This window comes from Dryobates pubescens, chromosome 5, assembly GCF_014839835.1.
Source record: "Dryobates pubescens isolate bDryPub1 chromosome 5, bDryPub1.pri, whole genome shotgun sequence".
Lineage (NCBI taxonomy): Eukaryota > Metazoa > Chordata > Aves > Piciformes > Picidae > Dryobates > Dryobates pubescens.
The window spans coordinates 16896946-16916070 of record NC_071616.1 but is presented as its reverse complement, the minus strand read 5'-3'; the positions used below and the strand labels follow the sequence as shown (position 1 = coordinate 16916070).

At 44.4% G+C, this 19125-nt stretch overlaps 1 protein-coding gene across 1 annotated transcript in view; it reads right to left on the bottom strand.

Annotated features, from left to right (window-relative positions):
• The window catches only part of TMEM260 (transmembrane protein 260), a 37747-nt gene extending 19699 nt beyond the window's left edge, over positions 1-18048 (bottom strand). The window contains exons 1-3 of the mRNA XM_054161689.1: positions 17915-18048; positions 11934-11965; positions 10981-11135 (exon numbers count right to left, since the gene is read on the bottom strand). Coding sequence (XP_054017664.1) covers positions 10981-11135; positions 11934-11965; positions 17915-18032 — 305 coding nt within the window. The 5' untranslated portion in view covers positions 18033-18048. The remainder of the gene's footprint in view (positions 1-10980; positions 11136-11933; positions 11966-17914) is intronic.
• Between the last annotated feature and the right edge of the window lie 1077 nt (positions 18049-19125).

Below are 19125 nucleotides of genomic sequence, written 5' to 3'. Positions count from 1 at the left end.
CAAAAGCTTTCAATCTAATGCTTAAAGACAGCTATGTGGGACAGAGGACACCTCTGCTCATCGAGCAGTGCAGGGTCAGGATCCAGCACCAAGCATGGTTCACCTGTTAGTCAGTAAAGTTGGCATTGCCAGTAGCTTCCCATGAAAAGTGGTGGGAAAAGCCAGGCTGCTAAGCTTGCCTGGGGAACGCACTTTGCATGCACAGAGCAGTAAGCTCCTACAAGTATACAAGATGCTAAAGAACAAACAGAAATGTGTTGTGTTCTTGAAGAACATCAAGACTGTAGCTTTGGGAAATGAAAGCTGGAGATGGGGAGGTTTTTTTGCTGATTCTGTTACCAGCAATGGGAATGATGGGCTTGGGCTAGGTAGGGATTATCTTTTGGAGAAGAAGGCCGGGTCACCTAGCAGAAAGCATTCAGAGTAGTAATACCCTGCTTCTGGAAGACCCTCAGTACACAGAAATCAGTTCATGAAGAAAACATTTGCAGCCAACACAACAATGGAAAAGCCTTCAGAACTTCTTCCAGGGCTACCACCACCAGGCCCATTTCAAGAAGGACTAAACCACCGAGCTTGAATAAAAGCTGCCTTCTAGACTTGTTAGTGTAACCCAAGTGAAAGAATGCTCTGAGGATGCAGGCAGTATAAACGTCCTTTAACCAGGAATATTTTAGCTGCAGGTTTTTTTTAGGAGCTTGCAGGAACAACTCAGGAAAGAGAAATTAAGTGTTTGAATCTTGTTTTGCAATTACAGATTTTTTGGCTTCTCATTTGGTGGCAACCATTTTAAAAAATGACAGGTTTTGACTGAAAATTTAGCCTCTCTTGCAAGTTTGGCAAAACTTTGTTAGCCAAAAGCCCAGGTCACATCTATATGCATTTAATAAAGAATTCAATCAGAGTTTTCACTTTTTAGAATAGAATAGAATAGAATAAAATAAACCAGGTTGGAAGAGACCTTCAAGATCATCGTGTCCAACCTATCATCCAACACCACCTAATCAACTAAACAATGGCACCAAGCACCCTATCAAGTCTCCTCCTGAACACCTCCAATGATGGTGACTCCACCACCTCCCCGGGCAGCCCATTCCAATGGGCAATCACTCTCTCTGTATAGAACTTCTTCCTAACATCCAGCCTAAACCTCCCCTGGTGCAGCTTGAGACTGTGTCCTCTTGTTCTGGTACTGGCTGCCTGGGAGAAGAGACCAACCTCTGCCTGTCTACAGCCTCCCCTAGGGTAGTTGTAGAGAGCAATAAGGTCACCCCCGAGCCTCCTCTTCTCCAGGTTAAGCAACCCCAACCCCAGCTCCCTCAGTCTCTCCTCATAGGGCTTGTGTTCCAAACCCCTCACCAACTTTGTTGCCCTTCTCTGGACATGCTCCAGCAAGTCAACATCCTTCCTAAACTGAGGGGCCCAGAACTGGACACAGTACTCAAGGTGTAGCCTAACCAGCGCAGTGTACAGGGGCACAATGACTTCCCTGCTCCTGCTGGCCACACTGTTCCTGACGCTGGCCAGGATGCCATTGGCCCTCTTGGCCACCTGGGCACACTGCAGGCTCATGTTCAGCCTACCATCAACCAGTACCCCCAAGTCCCTCTCTGCCTGGCCGCTCTCCAGCCACTCTGACCCCAGCCTGTAGCACTGCATGGGGCTGCTGTGGCCAATGTGCAGAACCTGGCACTTAGATGTGTTAAATCTCATGCCGTCAGACTCTGCCCATCTGTCCAGCCTGTCGAGGTCCTTCTGCAAAGCGTAGTTACGATGGCAGACATTTTGTATTTAATAATTTGCAACAACTTACTAAATTATTGGTACAAAGCTCTGTATGGATGGGAACTGGAATTCAATTAAAGTGTTTTTGTTAAATGCAACCTTTGGTGCACTGGATTCCTAAGGAAGTAAGATAATCGGGACGTTTTCTGTTTGAAGCTGACGTATTAAACACTGGGAACTCCTATCAGTACCTAGTGAAATAAGCTGATTATTTCTGCCTCCTATTCCCTCCAAAACTTTACAGGTAGCACATCTCAGCCTTGTCTTTTTGTATAGTCACTGGAATAAGAAAAAAATCCCTGCATTTCTTAAAATCTCCATTAATAAGCGAATTAATGGATTTTGTAAAATTTCAGTCTCTCCCTGCACGTGCAGACGATGACCTTGGTGTTCGTGGTTCCCTGGACACGTGCACAAGCTCCAGGTACATCACCACCAACTTCTACCTCTGCAATGCTGTGACTTCACTTTGCAGTAGCAAAAGTGCATCTGGCCCATGAGTTTTTATTTCGAGGTTGTAGCCAGATGGAGGTTGGTCTCTTCTCCCAGGCGGCCAGCACCAGAACAAGAGGACACAGTCTCAAGCTGCACCAGGGAATGGGCTGCCCAGGGAGGTGGTGGAGTCACCATCACTGGTAGTGTTTAGGAAGAGACTGGATGAAGCGCTTGGTGCCATGGTTTAGTTGATAGTGTTGGATGATATGTTGGACTCGATGATCTCAAAGGTCTTTTCCAACCTGGTTAATTCTATTCTATTCTGTACATGTGTGTCCAGAAAAACATTTGTACTAGTGCACTAAAAAATTGACATTTTGAATTTAATTTCAGAGGTTTCACTTGTTTGATTTATAAAAATAAAAACTTTTTTTTGTAGGCTAATGAGAATGGGACTTAGAAGACTCAACAACCAAGCTTTAGACACAGAAACATTGAATGGTCTGTGTTGGAAAGGACCTTTCAAGGTCATTTAGTCCAACCTGCCCCTCAGTCAGTAGAACATCTGCAAGGGGAAGAGGTTAAAAAAGGCTAATTTGCCTTTTTCAGAGTTGGGGTTTCTACCACCTCTCTAGGCAACCTGGGCCAATGTCTCACCACCCTCAGTGTAAAACATTTCTTGCCTATATCCAGTCCAAATGTCCCCTTTTCTACTTTAAACCCATCATCCTTTATCCTGTCACAACAGGCCCTGCTGTCTGTCCCCATCTTTCTTATAAGCCCCTTTAAGCACCAAAAGCACCATGAATGTCTCCCTGGAGCTTTCTCTTCTCCAGGCTTAATAACCCAAACTCTCTCAGCCTGGCCTCACAGCAGAGGGTTCCAGCTCCTGGATCATTGTTGTGGCTTCCTCTGGCCCTACTCCAACAGATCTATGTCTCTCCTGTGCCGAGAATTCCCAGCAATACAGGTGGGGATCTCACCATAGTAGAGCAGAAGGGCAGAATCCCCTCCTCCTCTACCTGCTGCCACAGATAAATTTTAAGTGTGCACTGATGCTGAAAAACTACTTAAAAATAAAATGAAAATCCAAACATGAGTTTAGAACCTACATAAGAATAATTATCTCCCTAAACCCCAGTGCCTCTGGGTTTGCCTGCCTCTCAGTCACAAACACTTCATGGACAAAAGGAGGTTTCTCTTGCTCTCAGCACTGAAGAGCCAGCACAGGTACTACAGGGAATAGCAAACCAGATTTTATTCTTCTTCAAGGACCTGGAGCTGAAAAACCACTTAAGCCCTGCCTGCAGCCTTTGCTTCCAGCACTGGAGAAGGAGGTAGCAGAGCACAACTTGGCTTGACTGTTCAGGATGAATCTTCATGACCAAAAGGAAAGAATAGAAACCAAGCTATGAACTATCACCACTTATTTACCCTTTAAAACAATTCTTGTATTGAAACAGCACGCGTTGAAGAGGGGGTGCTCCAGCCTAGTTAAGGAGTACTGAGCTAGTGAGGATTTTGGCTAAGCAGAGCTGGTCCTTGCATACATCCTCCTGGACTGGCCATGTCTAAAGAACACCAGCTCTGTACAACGAGTCTCTGCCTGCCCTCTTGGTAAATAAGAACCTGTGAATGTCACCAGCAGGTACAAGTGTCTTGCATGCCACCCCCTGTCCTGGGCCATGCCACCTTGCCTTCTTTTTCTAGGATGATTGAGCTTTCCCTGGGCTAGGTGCCCCATGATAATAGTGGGGGCCTCAGTGTGTCCATGATGGGTCTGGACACTGGAGATGGAAATAGCTCCCCACAAGGACTCAGCAGAGCAGTTGGGAATAGGACATCCCAGCCTCTAACCTCGCACGCTCCCAGACACCCACCATCATGCTGGAGCAGAACCTGTCTGCAGCAGCCTCTTCCCAGGAAAGTTTAGTAGCTAACTTACAGAGTAGAGTAGAGTAGAGTAGAGTAGAGTAGAGTAGAGTAGAGTAGAGTAGAGTAGAGTAGAGTAGAGTAGAGTAGAGTAGAGTAGAATAGACCAGAACAGAATTAACCAGGTTGGAAGAGAGCTTTGAGATTGAGTTCAACCTACCATCCAACAATACCTAATCAACTAAACCATGGCACAAAGCACCCCATCCAGTCTCTCTACTTCAACACTTCCATGCCAAGCTATTTCAGAGAAGTTCAGTGGATGAAACAAATCATGACAAACTGATAAAGCGTGTACCAAAAGCAGTGTGACCAGCAGATTGAGAGGAAAAGGATTCAGCCTTTCTGCTCCACTCTGGTGAGACCCCACCTGGAGTGCTGGGCCACCTCTGGAGTCCTCAGCACAAGAAAAACACAGAATTGTTGGAGCAGATCCAGAGGGCTGGAACCCCTCTGCTAGGAGGCCAGGCTGAATGAGTTGGGGTTGTTGATCCTGGAGGAGAGAAGGCTCCATGGAGGCCTTTCAGTACTTAAAGGGGCCTACAAGAAAGAGAGGGCCAGACTTTTTAGCTGGGCCCACTGTGACAGGATAAAAAGTGATGGGTTTAAATTAAAAGAAGGGAGATTCAGACTAGACAGAAAGAAGAGGAAGAAATGTTTTACAACTAGAGTGGTGAGACACTGGCCCAGGTTTCCCAGATACATGGTAGATGCCTCTCCCCTGGAACCATTCCAGGTGAGGTTGTTTGGGGTGCTAACCAACCTGCTCTAGTTGCAGATGTGCCTGCTGACACAGGGGGATTGGACTAAATGACCTATAAAGGTCACCTCCAACCTAAACCACTGTGATTCTATAAGGCATGCCTGCACTAGTTTAATAAATACCACTCCATACTCACACCTTTCTAAACAGCAAGTTGTACAAACTGTGTTTCCAGCCATTCACAGAATCACAGAATGGTAAGAGTTGGAAGGGAGCTCTGAAGATCGAGTCCAACCAGAACAGGATCACCTAAAGCAGATCACACATGAATACATCCAAACAGGCCTTGAAAGTCTCCAGTGATGAGACTCTAACATCTCTCTGGGCAGTCTGTTCCAATGCCCTGCCAACCTCAAATGCTCCTCTCATGTCTAGATGGAACTTCCTGTGTTCAAGTTTACGCCCATTACTTCTTGTCCTCCAGGCCTTCTCTCCCAGTGCCACTGCAAGCAGACAGGGTGCATTGCTCAGACCCACTATTTGAATCATAATCCTTAAAAAATAGGTATGCCTTTATCCTGGGCACCCATAAGCAGTGCCTACTTCCAACAGCCAAAAAAAACCCCCCAACAAAACCACCTCCCAGTCCTTGGTAAGAACTGACTTGAAAAAAAAAACCAACACAAAAACTTTTATAAAACATTTAAATAACTAATTTTTTTTTTTTTTTGGTAATTGCAGAAACTTTTCCTAATCTGACATTTGTTAAAACCTCTTCTTAGAAATTACTCAGCGGCAAGAAAAGCTAATAAGAAAGAAAAAAAAAGGGCAAAAAAAAGGGCAAAAAAATAGAGGAAAAAATAAAAGTGGGGGGGAAAAAAAAAAGAAAGAAAGAATAAAATAAAATATAAAATCAAATAAAAATGAGCTGGCTTCACAATTACCAAGTCAGCCCATGCAGCCCTTCGCTATTGTACGGAGTGGCATAAACCCCCGGGCGGCCTATCAGCTCCCTGGCAGGCAGGGGGCTGCGCTATTCAAAGCGAGAGATACAAGCTGCAGGGCAAAAACCTGGCAGCTCCCATCTGACCCCCCAATCCCCGGCTGGTGACAGCTCCAAGCTCCATGGCAAATTAGCCCTTCTCACATTACAATTGCAGGAGACAGATTCCATTAGCGGTATCTGAAATTGAGTGGAGAGCTGCTCCGTTATCAGACTTGACTCATAAGCGCCGCTATTAATCAGAGCTATGATAGCATTTATATATTTCAAGCTATCTGCCGCCGCTGTGATATTCTGCTACAAAGGGTTGATGGGACTTAGGGAAGGGAACAATGGAGCTTTCTGGGAAAAGCAGAGTAAATCAAGAAAGTCTGTGACTTCCGCACATTCTGAAGGGATTGCGGTTTACATAAATTTTCTCCCAATTGGAGATTGAGCTCTTCCTCATCTTACACATGGGATTTAGTTGTCACTCAATGGTAACAGCTGTGAAAAGGTGAAGCGGCCCACCGCTCAGAATATTGCCTCCGCTTTTAAAGCAATTAACCCATGAACAGGAGGATACCTGGTGATATCAAAGGGATTAAGCCAGGCAGTGCATTATTAACATTTCCTTGAACTAATTCTAACTCTGACTAGCTGTCAGAAAAGACTCTTCAGTCTTAAAAAAAGAGAGAGAGAGAGAAGAAGAGTTTTTTGCCCTCCTTTCCACACCCCACCCCCCCCTTAAAAATGAAGCAAGTTATTGCAGCCTAATATTCCTACTTGAGAGCAAAATGCAAATGAACAGATTTGGTAGTGTCTTCAAACAGACTGAACTCACTGCTGGTTTATTCTGGGCACAAGGGGGAAAAAAATAATATATATTCATCTATGATCAATTAGCCAGATGTCACAGCACATACTCTTCTAGAAGCAAATTAATACTTGAGTACCTTCCTTTCTTCTCCCCTACCCAAAACTTCCTAAGTACTTGTCACTAAGCACAGCTGCTTTTGAAACAGCCAAGATCTTCGTGGTGTGCTACAACAGTGATAATCTATGATAATCTGTAATCTGGAACAATCCAAATACACCCTGTAATGAGATTCTGCCTTCCCAAAGCCCAGTATTTTAAATTTCCCATGACGATCAAGCGGGAACCAGCATGCCAGGTGGAAGAATTCCTCTCTCATCGCTCCACCTACCCTAAACCATGCTCCAAGAAAAGCAGTCAAACTATCTGGGGACAAATTCTGCTCCAGAAAAGCCACATACCTCAAGGACGGAGAATATTTCCCCACTCATCACTCAGTTTTATGGGAGCATCAGCCATGAGGTCCCTCTGGGATGACCATGAAGGAGATCCATCCTTCTAGTTCCCCAATATGCCTGTTCCCTCTTAAAGACCTTCTCAGAAGATTTCCAGGACACACAGTACTACAGCAAGAAAACTCAGAGCTATCAGGATAGTCAAGTCCATTTTCAAACCATTCCAATGCTTTCAAAATGATCAAATAATTTCCTTATAAATCACATCTAAAGCTCCTTTCTGTTGGAAGGGGGAGAAGAGTTTGCTCTAGTTTTCATATACATCTACAGTGTGTTGCTAGGAAGGTTTGGGGGGCTGAAAATGGATATATACAATAAATAAATTAATATATAAAATAAATACATATTAGTCCAAAAATGAACAGGATACCCAGAACAGGAAACCAAAGAGACGTGAGCTGCTTAATTTAATGCAACATTCTTCCTCTTTTCAGAAACCCATGTGCAACTCAGCCAGAAAAAAGCTGGCAAAAAAACTTACTAGGGCAATGAAACCTTCTACATTGTTACTGGCCCTGCAATAAATTAGGTTTGCATATTTAAATATAGCAAAACAGCCAAGATATGAAAGGTATACACTGGAAAAAACCTGCACTTAAAGCAGGGGAAAGCATCCCATTTCTCTTTGCAACAGAGAATGCAAAGAACACATCATCTGTGAAGAAAATGACACTCTGACAATCATATTATAAGAAGATAATTGGTTTACTTTGTAAACTTGCTATGCTTTGCCTCCCACAGTAAAACAAATAGTTGTTTAAGGAAACAATCCTATAGCCGCACTTGCCGCATCCCAAAAATCGCAAAGCAGCTTCCCCCCCACTTTCAAAGCAAAGATGAATTATTTGCCTCAGTTATAAGCAGTCTGAGAAAACTCTTTGTAAATGCCATTTTACGATAATTACAAGCAATTTATTACAACTGTGCAGAGGGGGGGAAAAAATCCCGTAACTCAAAGGAGTAAACTGCTCTTTGGGTGATAGTCTGGATTATTGACAAAAGGGCTTTTTGCATCAATGCGGTTCAATGTGATTTTAAGAAGCACAATCCTGTCTTAAAAAAGTGATATAATTAAATGAATATTATAATATAACATACTATAATATACAAATAAGATGTTGGGGTTGCTTCCTATCAATCCTGGCAGCGTCTGCACAGAGTATCTAACCAACCATCACCTGGCAGAAGAGAAATAAGGACTAATCCCGCACACGCCGTAACATCCCAAACACTGCCCAGCCATGGAGGGAGCTGCAACTCCTTTCTTAAGCAGTAGAAGAAATTGTCCTGACCTGTCAAGGAATAAACTTGGGAAATGGCTCTTAAAAAGAATGAGTCAGTGAGGGGGGAAAAAAAGCAAACAAACAACTGAGAGATTTACTGTATGGGGATGCTAGGAGGCACAGAAAAACCCCATGAGGGTAAACAGCAACACTGCCTGGCTGGTGGGGAGAAAAGAAAGGTTTTAGAGGTTAAGTTCAGGTCAGACGACAAATGAAATTGTAACAACCCAACTGACATTGTATAATGTCTTCTTCCACTCGATCAATAGGGCAGCATCAGCCCCATTACCATAGAGATGGCTTCCTCCCTGCTGAAGGGTGGCTATTGTTTGAGGAGAGAGATTTGCCACTTGAACTGCGTTGCTCCCGAAGGATGTGTACTTCATCAATTATTTGTATTCCTAACATCTACATATTTTCATATTAACATCCACATTTTGTGTGGCATGAGGAGCAGGTGCTTATTCTTCCTCCACTACCTCGCAGGGGTCACCCCATCAGCTAAACTGTAATTAAAACACAAAAATGTCGGAGGGTTGTGGATTTGATAGATTGCTTTAGAGCCTTTGTGAGTACAGACAAGCCCGGTGAAAACCAAAACACGATGCCCTCAGATAGTTACAGCCTGCATGCAGACAGTGCCAGGAAATACTTGCTGAAAAGAATTTTTTTTTAAGAGAAAGAAAAAACTTTTTTTGCTAAATGAATGTAATAAAAAAAGAAATCAATGTTAAGAAGGGAAAAGATAACATTGTAATTTGGAAATAAAACTGACCCACAATTAAATTAATTAAAACTGACCTTACAATTAATTTTAAGGGAAAAAAAAATCAATCACTGTCAGGCTGAATAACTGATCCTGGCAGTGTCCTCTATCTATGAAAACATTTTCTCTAAGTCCTAGGAGTTCCTATCATCTCTCAGTTCCAGGTTTTCTGTTCTTTTCAGCAAGTTTTAGATTTGACTTAAGCAACCTCATCCAAATCCCATTAAACAACAACCACAAAAAAATACTAAACCTCTGGAAGTGTAAAAATAATTCCCAAATTCAGCCTGTCACTTCTATATTCTTATTTCTACAAAGCAACGACTGCATCATTTCGTAGGCACAAAATAGGAGTGTAACAAACTGTCACACTGCAGTTAAAGGCTAAAAAGCAGAATGGATCTTCACAGTCACTGTAATAACTGGAATAACCATCATTAAAACAAAATCAGAAGCAAACATTCAAAACCTTTAGCAACTCCTTGCAGGAGTTTTTAATATAATCAAAAGGAGCTGTGTGCTGACACCGTGCACAGAAGGGCAGAGCCCCTTCCAGTTCCCCAAATCCGCTGTGAAATACAGGATATTAAATTAAATAACACTGACTTAATTACACATATTACCCAACAGAAAAAGCCAGCACTTTAAATGCCTACAGAAATACTTAGGAATTACTTCAGCCATTCCAGTAAGTGCAATGCACTGCTATGCAAAAGGTGATCTGCAAAGAGCAACTCCACTTTAGCAGAGGAAGATGCACCTGTACAGATGGATACCGTGGACTGAACTTTAAGTGAGCTCAGGGTGCTTGGGCTGTGCAGGATCTGTCCTCCCCCCCATTTATTTCTGCACTTATTTTTAAGCTGCTCTCGCTCTCTGGGAAGGTTTCCCTGAGAGGCGACGCAGCTCTGAAAACGGGTGGGAGAAAAGGGCTTTTGTCCAAATAATCTCGGTAAGGAAGCGTCCCGTCTCATCCTGAAACATCCCGCTATCATTTCGGATTTCATTGCTTGCAACCTCAAAACGTGCCCTATTTTCCCTGCAAAAGAACATCAGAAATTGTTTGTATGGGTTGCAATAATCCTCTCAAATATGGGTCAGGCTGAGGTTACGAGCAGCCAGAACTTGTACATCAAAGACAGGCAGGGTTAACAAAACCCCCAACCACGTGCGCATCCTGATTATTCCCTTTTCTCCAAAGGGTAAAGGTCTGGAGAAAATGGATGGGCTCCATGGCCGGTCTTCCTCCACAGTAGCACCTACACTGAGGGAAGGCAGTCAGCCCCAATGCTCACCCTGGTCCTCGGGTACCACGGGCAGGCAACTGCCTATCTACCTCCAGCGGGAGCTGCAATTAAACCAAATTCACAGTTTCCCCAAAAGGTGAAGCTCATCCTGTTAATTTAAACAGACCATCTGCATCTTTCGAGAACGACAAACTTCATTAGTTCTGGTTAGTTAAACCGAGCGGTGATTTGTGATAATGAGCCTGAACAACCTGTCACGGCTGTGTATGGCAAAGGGCACACTTTTTATTATTGCTATTATTATTATTTAACAGAAAGAAAAAAAATAAATAAGAGGGACCTTTTGTGCAAGAAAGAAGGTCAAATTCAGATTAAAGTGTTGTTAGGTTAATCAGAGGACCTAATTAGAGCTGGGAAGGCAGTGGAGAAGAGGGGAAGAGAGCGAGCCTTTCAGCAGCGTCCCAAGCTAACAGGGAAGCATCACACCAAGGAGAGAACACCCCTGATGACTTTACCTGAAAACTGTGTAAAAAAGCAAAGAAGCGGCGGTTGCTCCCAACAAGCCACAGAGGAGATTGACTCGGTAGGCAGGGGAGCCGACCGGCAGCAGCCCAGCCATCACCAGTTTGGCCAGCAGTGTGAACAGGGGGTAGCCAGGAGGGTGGGCGACCTACAGACAAACAGTGAAGGGGTTATAAAAATAGGGAGTCAAATCCTATAGAATCAAAAGGATAAAAGCAAGCCAGGGTCTAGCAACAGGAGCCAGGGGGACTGCGAGTGGCTCCTCTCCCTGTCCCATCCGTCCCTACCAATTTCAACTCTGCAAACATTTTTTTTCTCCTGAGTGGATTTGGCTCCACGCCTCGCCCATAATAATGAGGCGGTGAGAAAAGGAGGTGCCACGTTTCATTAGCGTGCCTTAAAGGGCTCCTTGTTTGGGTTCACAGTATATTAGGGTCATTCAAAAGGCTGTTGTTTGGGGTTGTTTGTTTGGTTTGTTGGTTGGGTTTTTTGGGTTTTTTTTTTTAAAGAAAAAAAAAAAAACAGAGAAGCAGGAGCTTCTCAACTATTTTATTGGTTAGCAAGTTGAAAGACCACACTGCTATCGGATTACCACCGCGCTGACAGTCCTAAGGTCTTGCCTAAAGGGATCATGCACCATAATAAAGTTTATTAAATAATAAAACTTATTAAAATTGTTAACCCGATTTATTTTATTCTCCCCAGCTTATACAAAATTTGGGTTGATAATAAGCCAGCTACTGTATATACAGTAAAGCCTTTGCTTTATAATTTAGTTTAATTGGATTTAAAACTTGAAGTAAATTGTCGCGTGCTGTACTTATAAGTTAGTAAAAACTGTGGTTTGAAAATAAATTAATCTACTTTACTCCATGCTTAATTAAACTTCCTTAATTCCTAAAACTGTTAATGAGAGCATTGATTAAACAATAAAACTAATACTTACTCCAAGCTCATATGCGGCTGTGATCAGCTCCCCTGTGAAAAAATAATGTAAAACCAATAATTACTATTAGGAAATGACACTCCTCCAAAGTTTTCAAAATCCAAATGCTTGCATTGGGGTTTTGCATTAATTTGACTGGATAAAACTGTAAATCTGTAGAGATTTAACAGCATGAAATTTTCTAAGAATATTTTCTCCCTCTGATGTCACTGCACAAAATATCTTTTGTATGTTTTTGCGAGACTTTTATGAACAGATAAGTATAGGTAGGCTCCAGTAAAGAATGGCCCAAGATATTCCAAATGTAGACATCTGTGCCTGTGTGCTTTTAATTTAAACCCAGTTGACTCCAGAACTTTCAAGCACCACAGCCTGCAACGCTCAAGCTGCACTGTCTTCTGCACAACCCAATTGCTTCTCATTTAAAAAAATCCTCCCAGCTTTACAGTTTTAAAGAGAGAAAATACAATCACTGATTGTGCAAATCTGCACACGTGCATGTGGGAACACCAGAAGCTAAAGCAGTTCTTGCAGCATCTGCTTCACAAGTGACTCTATTACCTGTCAGGGGATGCTGCATCCAGCAGCTGCTCCCATTAGAAACACCATTCAGATTCTGCATTTCATTTGTATTTTATGCTGGAACAAATAATTGCCACAAGAACATCCACATTAGCAGATCACTTAATAATACTTGGCATTTTTAGAGTGCTTGACACTGAAGCATTTTGCAGTGCTCCTGAATGGTGTATATTCAAGAAGAACAATCACATTGAGGGATGAAGGACACAAGAGATGACAAAATTAAAAAGTATGGCTGATATTCCTTCTTCCCCTCCAATTTTGCACTCTTACTTAGCAGAGTATGGTCTGATCCGCTCTGCTAATTTTGTGAGTGTCAAGGTCGCAGTAGCTTTGTCTCGTCTCTATTCATAGAGTCATAGAATGGTTTGGGTTGGAAGGGACCTTATTGATCACCTAGTTCCAACCCCTCTGCCATGGGCAGGGACACCCTCCAATAGACAGACTGCTCAAGGTCTCATCCAAGACACAGAATGGAGAGCTAAATTAACAGTATTTTAAATTTCTGCACATTATCATAGAATCATAGAATGGTAGGGGTTGGAAGGGACCTCTGGAGATCACCTAGTCCAATCCCCTGCCAAAGCAGGATCACTTAACCATGCAACGCAATGGAGGAGGATGGCACAAATAACAGAATGGCTGGGAATGGCAGGGACCCTTAAAGGTCACCTAGTCCAATCACCCTGCAGTGAGCAGGGACAACTTTAAATGCCACTTTTAAATCTTGACATTACAGTAAACAATATATTTTCAAAGCAAGAGGCAAGTCAACCCACTATCACTTTAAAATTACAGCCATTGCCACACAAGATGCCTGGGGACTGCCCTGCAGCTTTCTGCACAAAAGCCTCTCAAATGTGGATTCTACTGTGCTTGAAAACAGCTACTTTCATTGCCATTCTATTTTAGGAAAGTTTCAACCCATTGCAAGACAGCCCCAAAAAAGTGGATGAGAAAACCATCCACTTTTATCATTCTGCAGCTTCCAGAGCATGGCAAGGTTGTGAAGCAATCGATCACCCTGCACATAGATGATGATGCTGCTAATAGATGAAACCCTCAATTTGGTATCACAGGTTTTCCCCAGCATGTCAGCACACACTGTTCTGTGCAGTGGCTAATGCTGGATGCCCCTCACATCACAAGGATGCTGTTCCTGAGCCAGTCATCAAATCCTTCTGGGATACAGCAATATCTGCATCTAAAATGGCTAAAGATTAAGCACATCGCTGCAATACTGGTTCTGATAATGGGAAAGAATAACCCCAAAACAACACAGACACAAACAAACAATAAATAGAATCACAGAATCGTTTTGTTTGGAAGAGACCCTTATGATCATCAAGTACAACCATCAACCCAGCACTGCCAGGTCAGGTTCAATATACTTGTGGATGTCACTGGCAGGCTTTGAAAGCCAACAGCACAATTTTGCCTTGTAAGAAATAAGGAAAAACACTTAAAAGAAGATGCAAAAATAAGTTCCCAGGCTGCAGGCCTGTTGAATTCCACTGGCAAAACCAAATGGAGAGCATGACACCCAACACTTCAGATGAAACTGATTCTCTGCCTGTCCCACCCATGTACCTGTGCATCATTTAGAGCTTCTATGGGCTATGAAAATGGAGACAGGGGCTACAGAAGCATGGAGCACTATTACTGAAAAGCAAAAGACAAGAGAGGATGACTACAGCATACACGAACTCAATTTCAATATATTTCTCCTGAAAGAAGACACCTGCCTTCAGGTGTCAGCTCAAACTGAAGAGTTCATTCCTCCATAATCTTGGTGTAACTACATTTCTCACCATCCAGCTTCATTCTCCAATAAAGGCGTTCAGGCAACAGACCCAGCATTGCCTGCAAACTGATTTATCCCCAACAAAATTGAATGCTGGTGTCTCAGAGGGAAGGTTTGGGGTATTTTTTTTTCCTTTTAACTCCAGTTTATTTGATCCCTTTATAAGCAGTTTTAACATCTGTGGTTGCTTCTGAATTAGAATTCATTCTCACATTTCTTATATTATAACATTAAATAACATGAGAAGGCTGACAATGAAAATACCTATTGCCTCTTACATTTTTGGATTACTGCAAACTTCAGGAACAATTAAAAATACACAGATAGCTTGAAAGTAAAATAATAGGCTCCCTCTCTGAAAGCAGATACAGCAAATCCTTAAGCAGTTCTTTACTCATACAAGTAGCTTCAGTGCTTTTGATGGCAAAAGTTTGAGCTCTGTGCTTCAGGCATGGGCAAGTTAATCACCTCAAGCAGGGCTCTGCAGGGACCTTCCAACCAATGCAGGCTGAAGCATTCCAGCAGCTGCTGGGCCCATAAGAAACCAGGCCAATAACCCCAAAAATGTTAACATGATGCAATGAGGTCGCTGCTGGCTGTGACAGGTATCAGAAGTCAGTGTGGATGAATCTATCTCCAGCTCCAGCAAACACACTCAACTCTGGCAGTAGATTTAGAAGACAACATCATAAAGTAAATAAATAAGGGGAAATGGGGAGTGAGGTCACAGGCTAGTCTGAGGACACTATACTGAGAGATTTTCCCTAACAAAACTCCCTCTAACATGGGTTGCTGGAAGGCTGTTAAAGCTTCCATTTCCTCAGTCTGTCCAGTCCTGGGGCATCTCTCTGTTGCATTCCTGTTTCCATCACTCACCTAGTTAGTGTCCTTGACACCTCTGATAAAGTTTATTAGCAGAGGAGTGATGCATGCTGCACATATGTACATTCAATTCTATACATGCAGGAACCAGGAAATAAGGAATGAGCAATCAGCTTTCTGTCTCCAAAATAAAAGGACATGGAGATGTGCTGATGAGGCACATGGTTTAGCTCCAGACTTGGCTGAGTTAGATAATGGTTGGACTCAATGATCTTAAAGGTCTTTTCCAACAAAAATGATTGTATGATTCTAAAATGGGATAAAATAACCACAATAACCCAGGGCAAGTGTGGTGAACTCACGCCTGTGCTGTTCACTGTATCTACCAGGATAATTCACATCAAGCAAGGAAGAAATCCCTATCATCAATTCATCATCCCTGAACACCTTCCAGGTCAGGATGGATGGGAAATCTAAGCAACCTGATCTAGTTGAAGATGTCCCTGCTTACTGCAGAAGGATTGGAATAGATGATCTTTAAAGCTCCCTTCCAACCAAAACCACTCTATGATTATATCTCATCAGAAAAACCTGACTCAGGGTTTCATATAGCATGAAGAGCTCGGAGCACAGGCACCCTGTGCATTAATAGACACACGTTTCCCATCGGGGAGTACTTCAAAGACTAAATAGTAATACCTGTAGATATATTGATTACCACTTATTAGTTCTTATTAGTTGATACAAGCAGGAGCAAAGCCAGCTGTCTCACCAACTTCAGAGCAGAAGCCAAAGGCATTGGGGTACACATGCGCCAGCCCAGCAAGGATGTGTTCACACACCTTGTCTGGAGCACAGCATGAGAGCTCTGTGGAGAAGGGATTTAAAACCAAATTATTTTAACACAGCTCTGATCCAAATGTAGGAATGATGAAAAGGGGCACCACAGGTTGCATGTTTGAGAAGCAGCTAACCAGGGTGAGCTTGGTGAAATGAAAACTCAGCTCTCTGCTGTTATCTTTAAATCAAACAACCCTTACTTGAGTTGATGCTCAACTTTTCACTCGAGTGAAGAGCCGTGACGAACACACACTGCTTTAAACCTGGCTAGGCAAAATCCATCCTTCTTTTAACAAGCAGCACTGTCTTTCACTTAACTCCAAACAAAAACTAACTGCAGATTTTAAAGAGTTGTAATTAAAACATGTGTGTGTCTGTCTCCACGTGTACTGAAGCTTTAAAATACATGGATCCATTAAAAACCCATTTATTTATAAGGAATTTTATGCACTGCTCAGATTGAAAACCAGTGATGCCTAAGAGACAGAGTTTAAAAGACTCACTGAATGCTCTTCTGGGATACAAAAAGAAGAAAGCATGATGAGCATTTACTTCATTAAAAAAACAATAAAAAAATCAAAACACCCACTAGAGAATCCAAGCCCTCCTATTCCTGAATCCAAGATTAGTGCAGAAGGTATTTCTAAAGCAAGTACAGATTAAACCAGGAAAACTGCAGAAGGACCAAAAAGGAGAATTTTGTCCTGCCTGGTGGGATGAGCAGCACAAAACACAAAACATCACAGTCTGTCACTGTTGGCAAGTTGCACCTTCAGACAGGCGGATCCAGAGATCTCGTTGCTGCAGCTGCACACGCCAGAGAAAGCAAAGGCCTAAACCTCAATCACAGAACCATTTAGGTTGTAAAAGACCTTACAATGATCCCACATCTGGAAGGATGGCACATCTGCCTTCTGACGCCACCAGCTGTCCCCAGGCCCCCTGACTAAATCCTTTGCTGAAAGGTTCAGATAGAGGCAAACTATCCACTGCAAAACCAACAGACATAGGGAGAGGATCAGGTCAGATGGCCCTGACCCCAAGGGGATAAGCCCCAGAGGTGCAAGATCCCATGGAGGGACAGCAATGCCCCAGCCCCAAGGGATATGTGTTTCAATAAAGGATGTCCATGATGCACCAGAGTCTATAGGGTACATTGAAACTATGGTGAGGTTCAAATGCACCAACCCTAATGGGGTGAGCACCCCACAGAACGCCTGTCATGCACCAGTGCCTATGGTGCCTATGGTGGGGTGCAACCTTACCAGATGAGCAACCCTATGAGATGACAGCAATGCACCAAGTTCTATAGTTTGCAACCCCACAGGATGACAAAACCCCTACTGGGTGACAACACACTAGCCCCTTTGGAATTACCAATGATATGGGGTGACAACACACCACCCCCTATGGAGTCAGCAACCCCATGGGAAGACAGCAATGCACCAGCCCCTATGGGGAAGAAACCCAATGGCATGACAGCAACCCTATGGCATAACAGCAATACGCCCGCCCCTAAGCAGCAGTAGAAACCCAATGGGGTGACAGTAATGAACACATCCCTACGGAGAAGAAACCTTGTAGCAGCAGCCCTGTGGGAAGACAGCAATGCATGAGCCTCTGTGGTGAAGAAACCCTATGGGATGCCAGCAATGACAACAACGCACCAGCCTCTATGGACAAGAAGTCCTATGGGGTGACAACGACGCACCAGCCCTATAGGAGGAGCATCCCTATACGGCGACTCTGATGCGCCAGCGACTAAGTGCCCACCCCTCTTTCCCGAAAGGTGTCCGCGATGCACCAGTTTCAACGAGGAGGGGCTCCCTCTGGTGCCACCTCCCCGGTGAGTTGACCCCACATCGCGGCCCCATAGGACGCCCCGCCGCCCCTCCCCTGCTCGCGGGCGGGCTGGCGGCGCTGGGTACGTTACCGGCATCCCCGCCGGGCAGAGCGGGTGGCAGCGTGGCCGTGTAGAGAGCCGCCACGGCAGCGCCCAGCGCCCCGGCGGCGGCGGCACCACCCACCCTACTCCCAGATCCAGCGCCCATGTGCACCGCCGCCGCCACCGCCACCACTTCCGGGTTGGGAGGCGAGGGGCGGGTGGGTCGTACCACTCCGCTGCCCCCGCAGGGGGAAACAGCCCTGGCCCACCCCCAACCCACTCGCCTTCCCTGCTGCTCTCGGGGCTAGCTCCCGGGACCGCCCGTTATTAAAGGTTCTCAAACGTGGAACAGAGAGGGCTGTGGCCCCGGTGAGGAGAGCCAATGTGGTCTCCTGTTCACTCGCACTTACAAGCCCCTGCCGAGAGGAGATGGTACAGACGGAGAGGCAGGGGAGCGGAGAGCAGCGGGGCCCTCGGCAAGAGCCGGGGGAGTTGAGTTGGGGATTTTTTCAGTGCTGCAGATGCAGCAGGTTGTGGCATGACGTTTCTGGGTGTCATGGGAGGTTCGTGGCTCCCAGGCCGGGTGTGCAGAGAAAGGACACGGGAGTTTGCCACGAAGAGAGGCGACCATGTCTCTGTGCCCCTGGGCTTGGCTTGGGCCAAGCCCGAGGCGTCCTGAAACACCGTTTTAAAATACATTCTGACTACCCCTGCCTGGTTCCTCGGATGGGGTCGTTGGCCCGGTGTGCACCAGTATACACAGCTGCCGTATTCCGATTTTTTAAGCAGATGGAAAATACAGAATCTTTAAGGTTGGAAAAGGCCTCTATGATCATCAAGCGCACCCTCAACCCAGCACCACATGCACACCAAACCATGTGCCGAAGTGCCGTGTCTACACATTTCTTGAATGTCACCGGAGATGGTGACTTCAGCACCTCCCTGAGCCGCCTGCTCCAATGCCTGATCACGCTTTCAGTACAGAAAATGTTCCTGATACCCAACCTAAACCTCCCTTGGTGCAACTTGCGGGTATTTTCAATCACTGTATTGTTACATGGAACAATAGAGCACCTTCCCCCTCGTTACAACCTCCTTTCAGGTAGTTGCAGAGAGCAAACAGGGAGACCCTCAAGCCTCCTCCAGGCTAAACAACTCCAGTTCCCTTAGCCAATCCTTGCAAGACGTGGCCTCCAGACCTTTCACCATCTTTATTGCTCTTTTCTGAGCTTCCTCCAGCACCTCGATGTCTTTCTTGT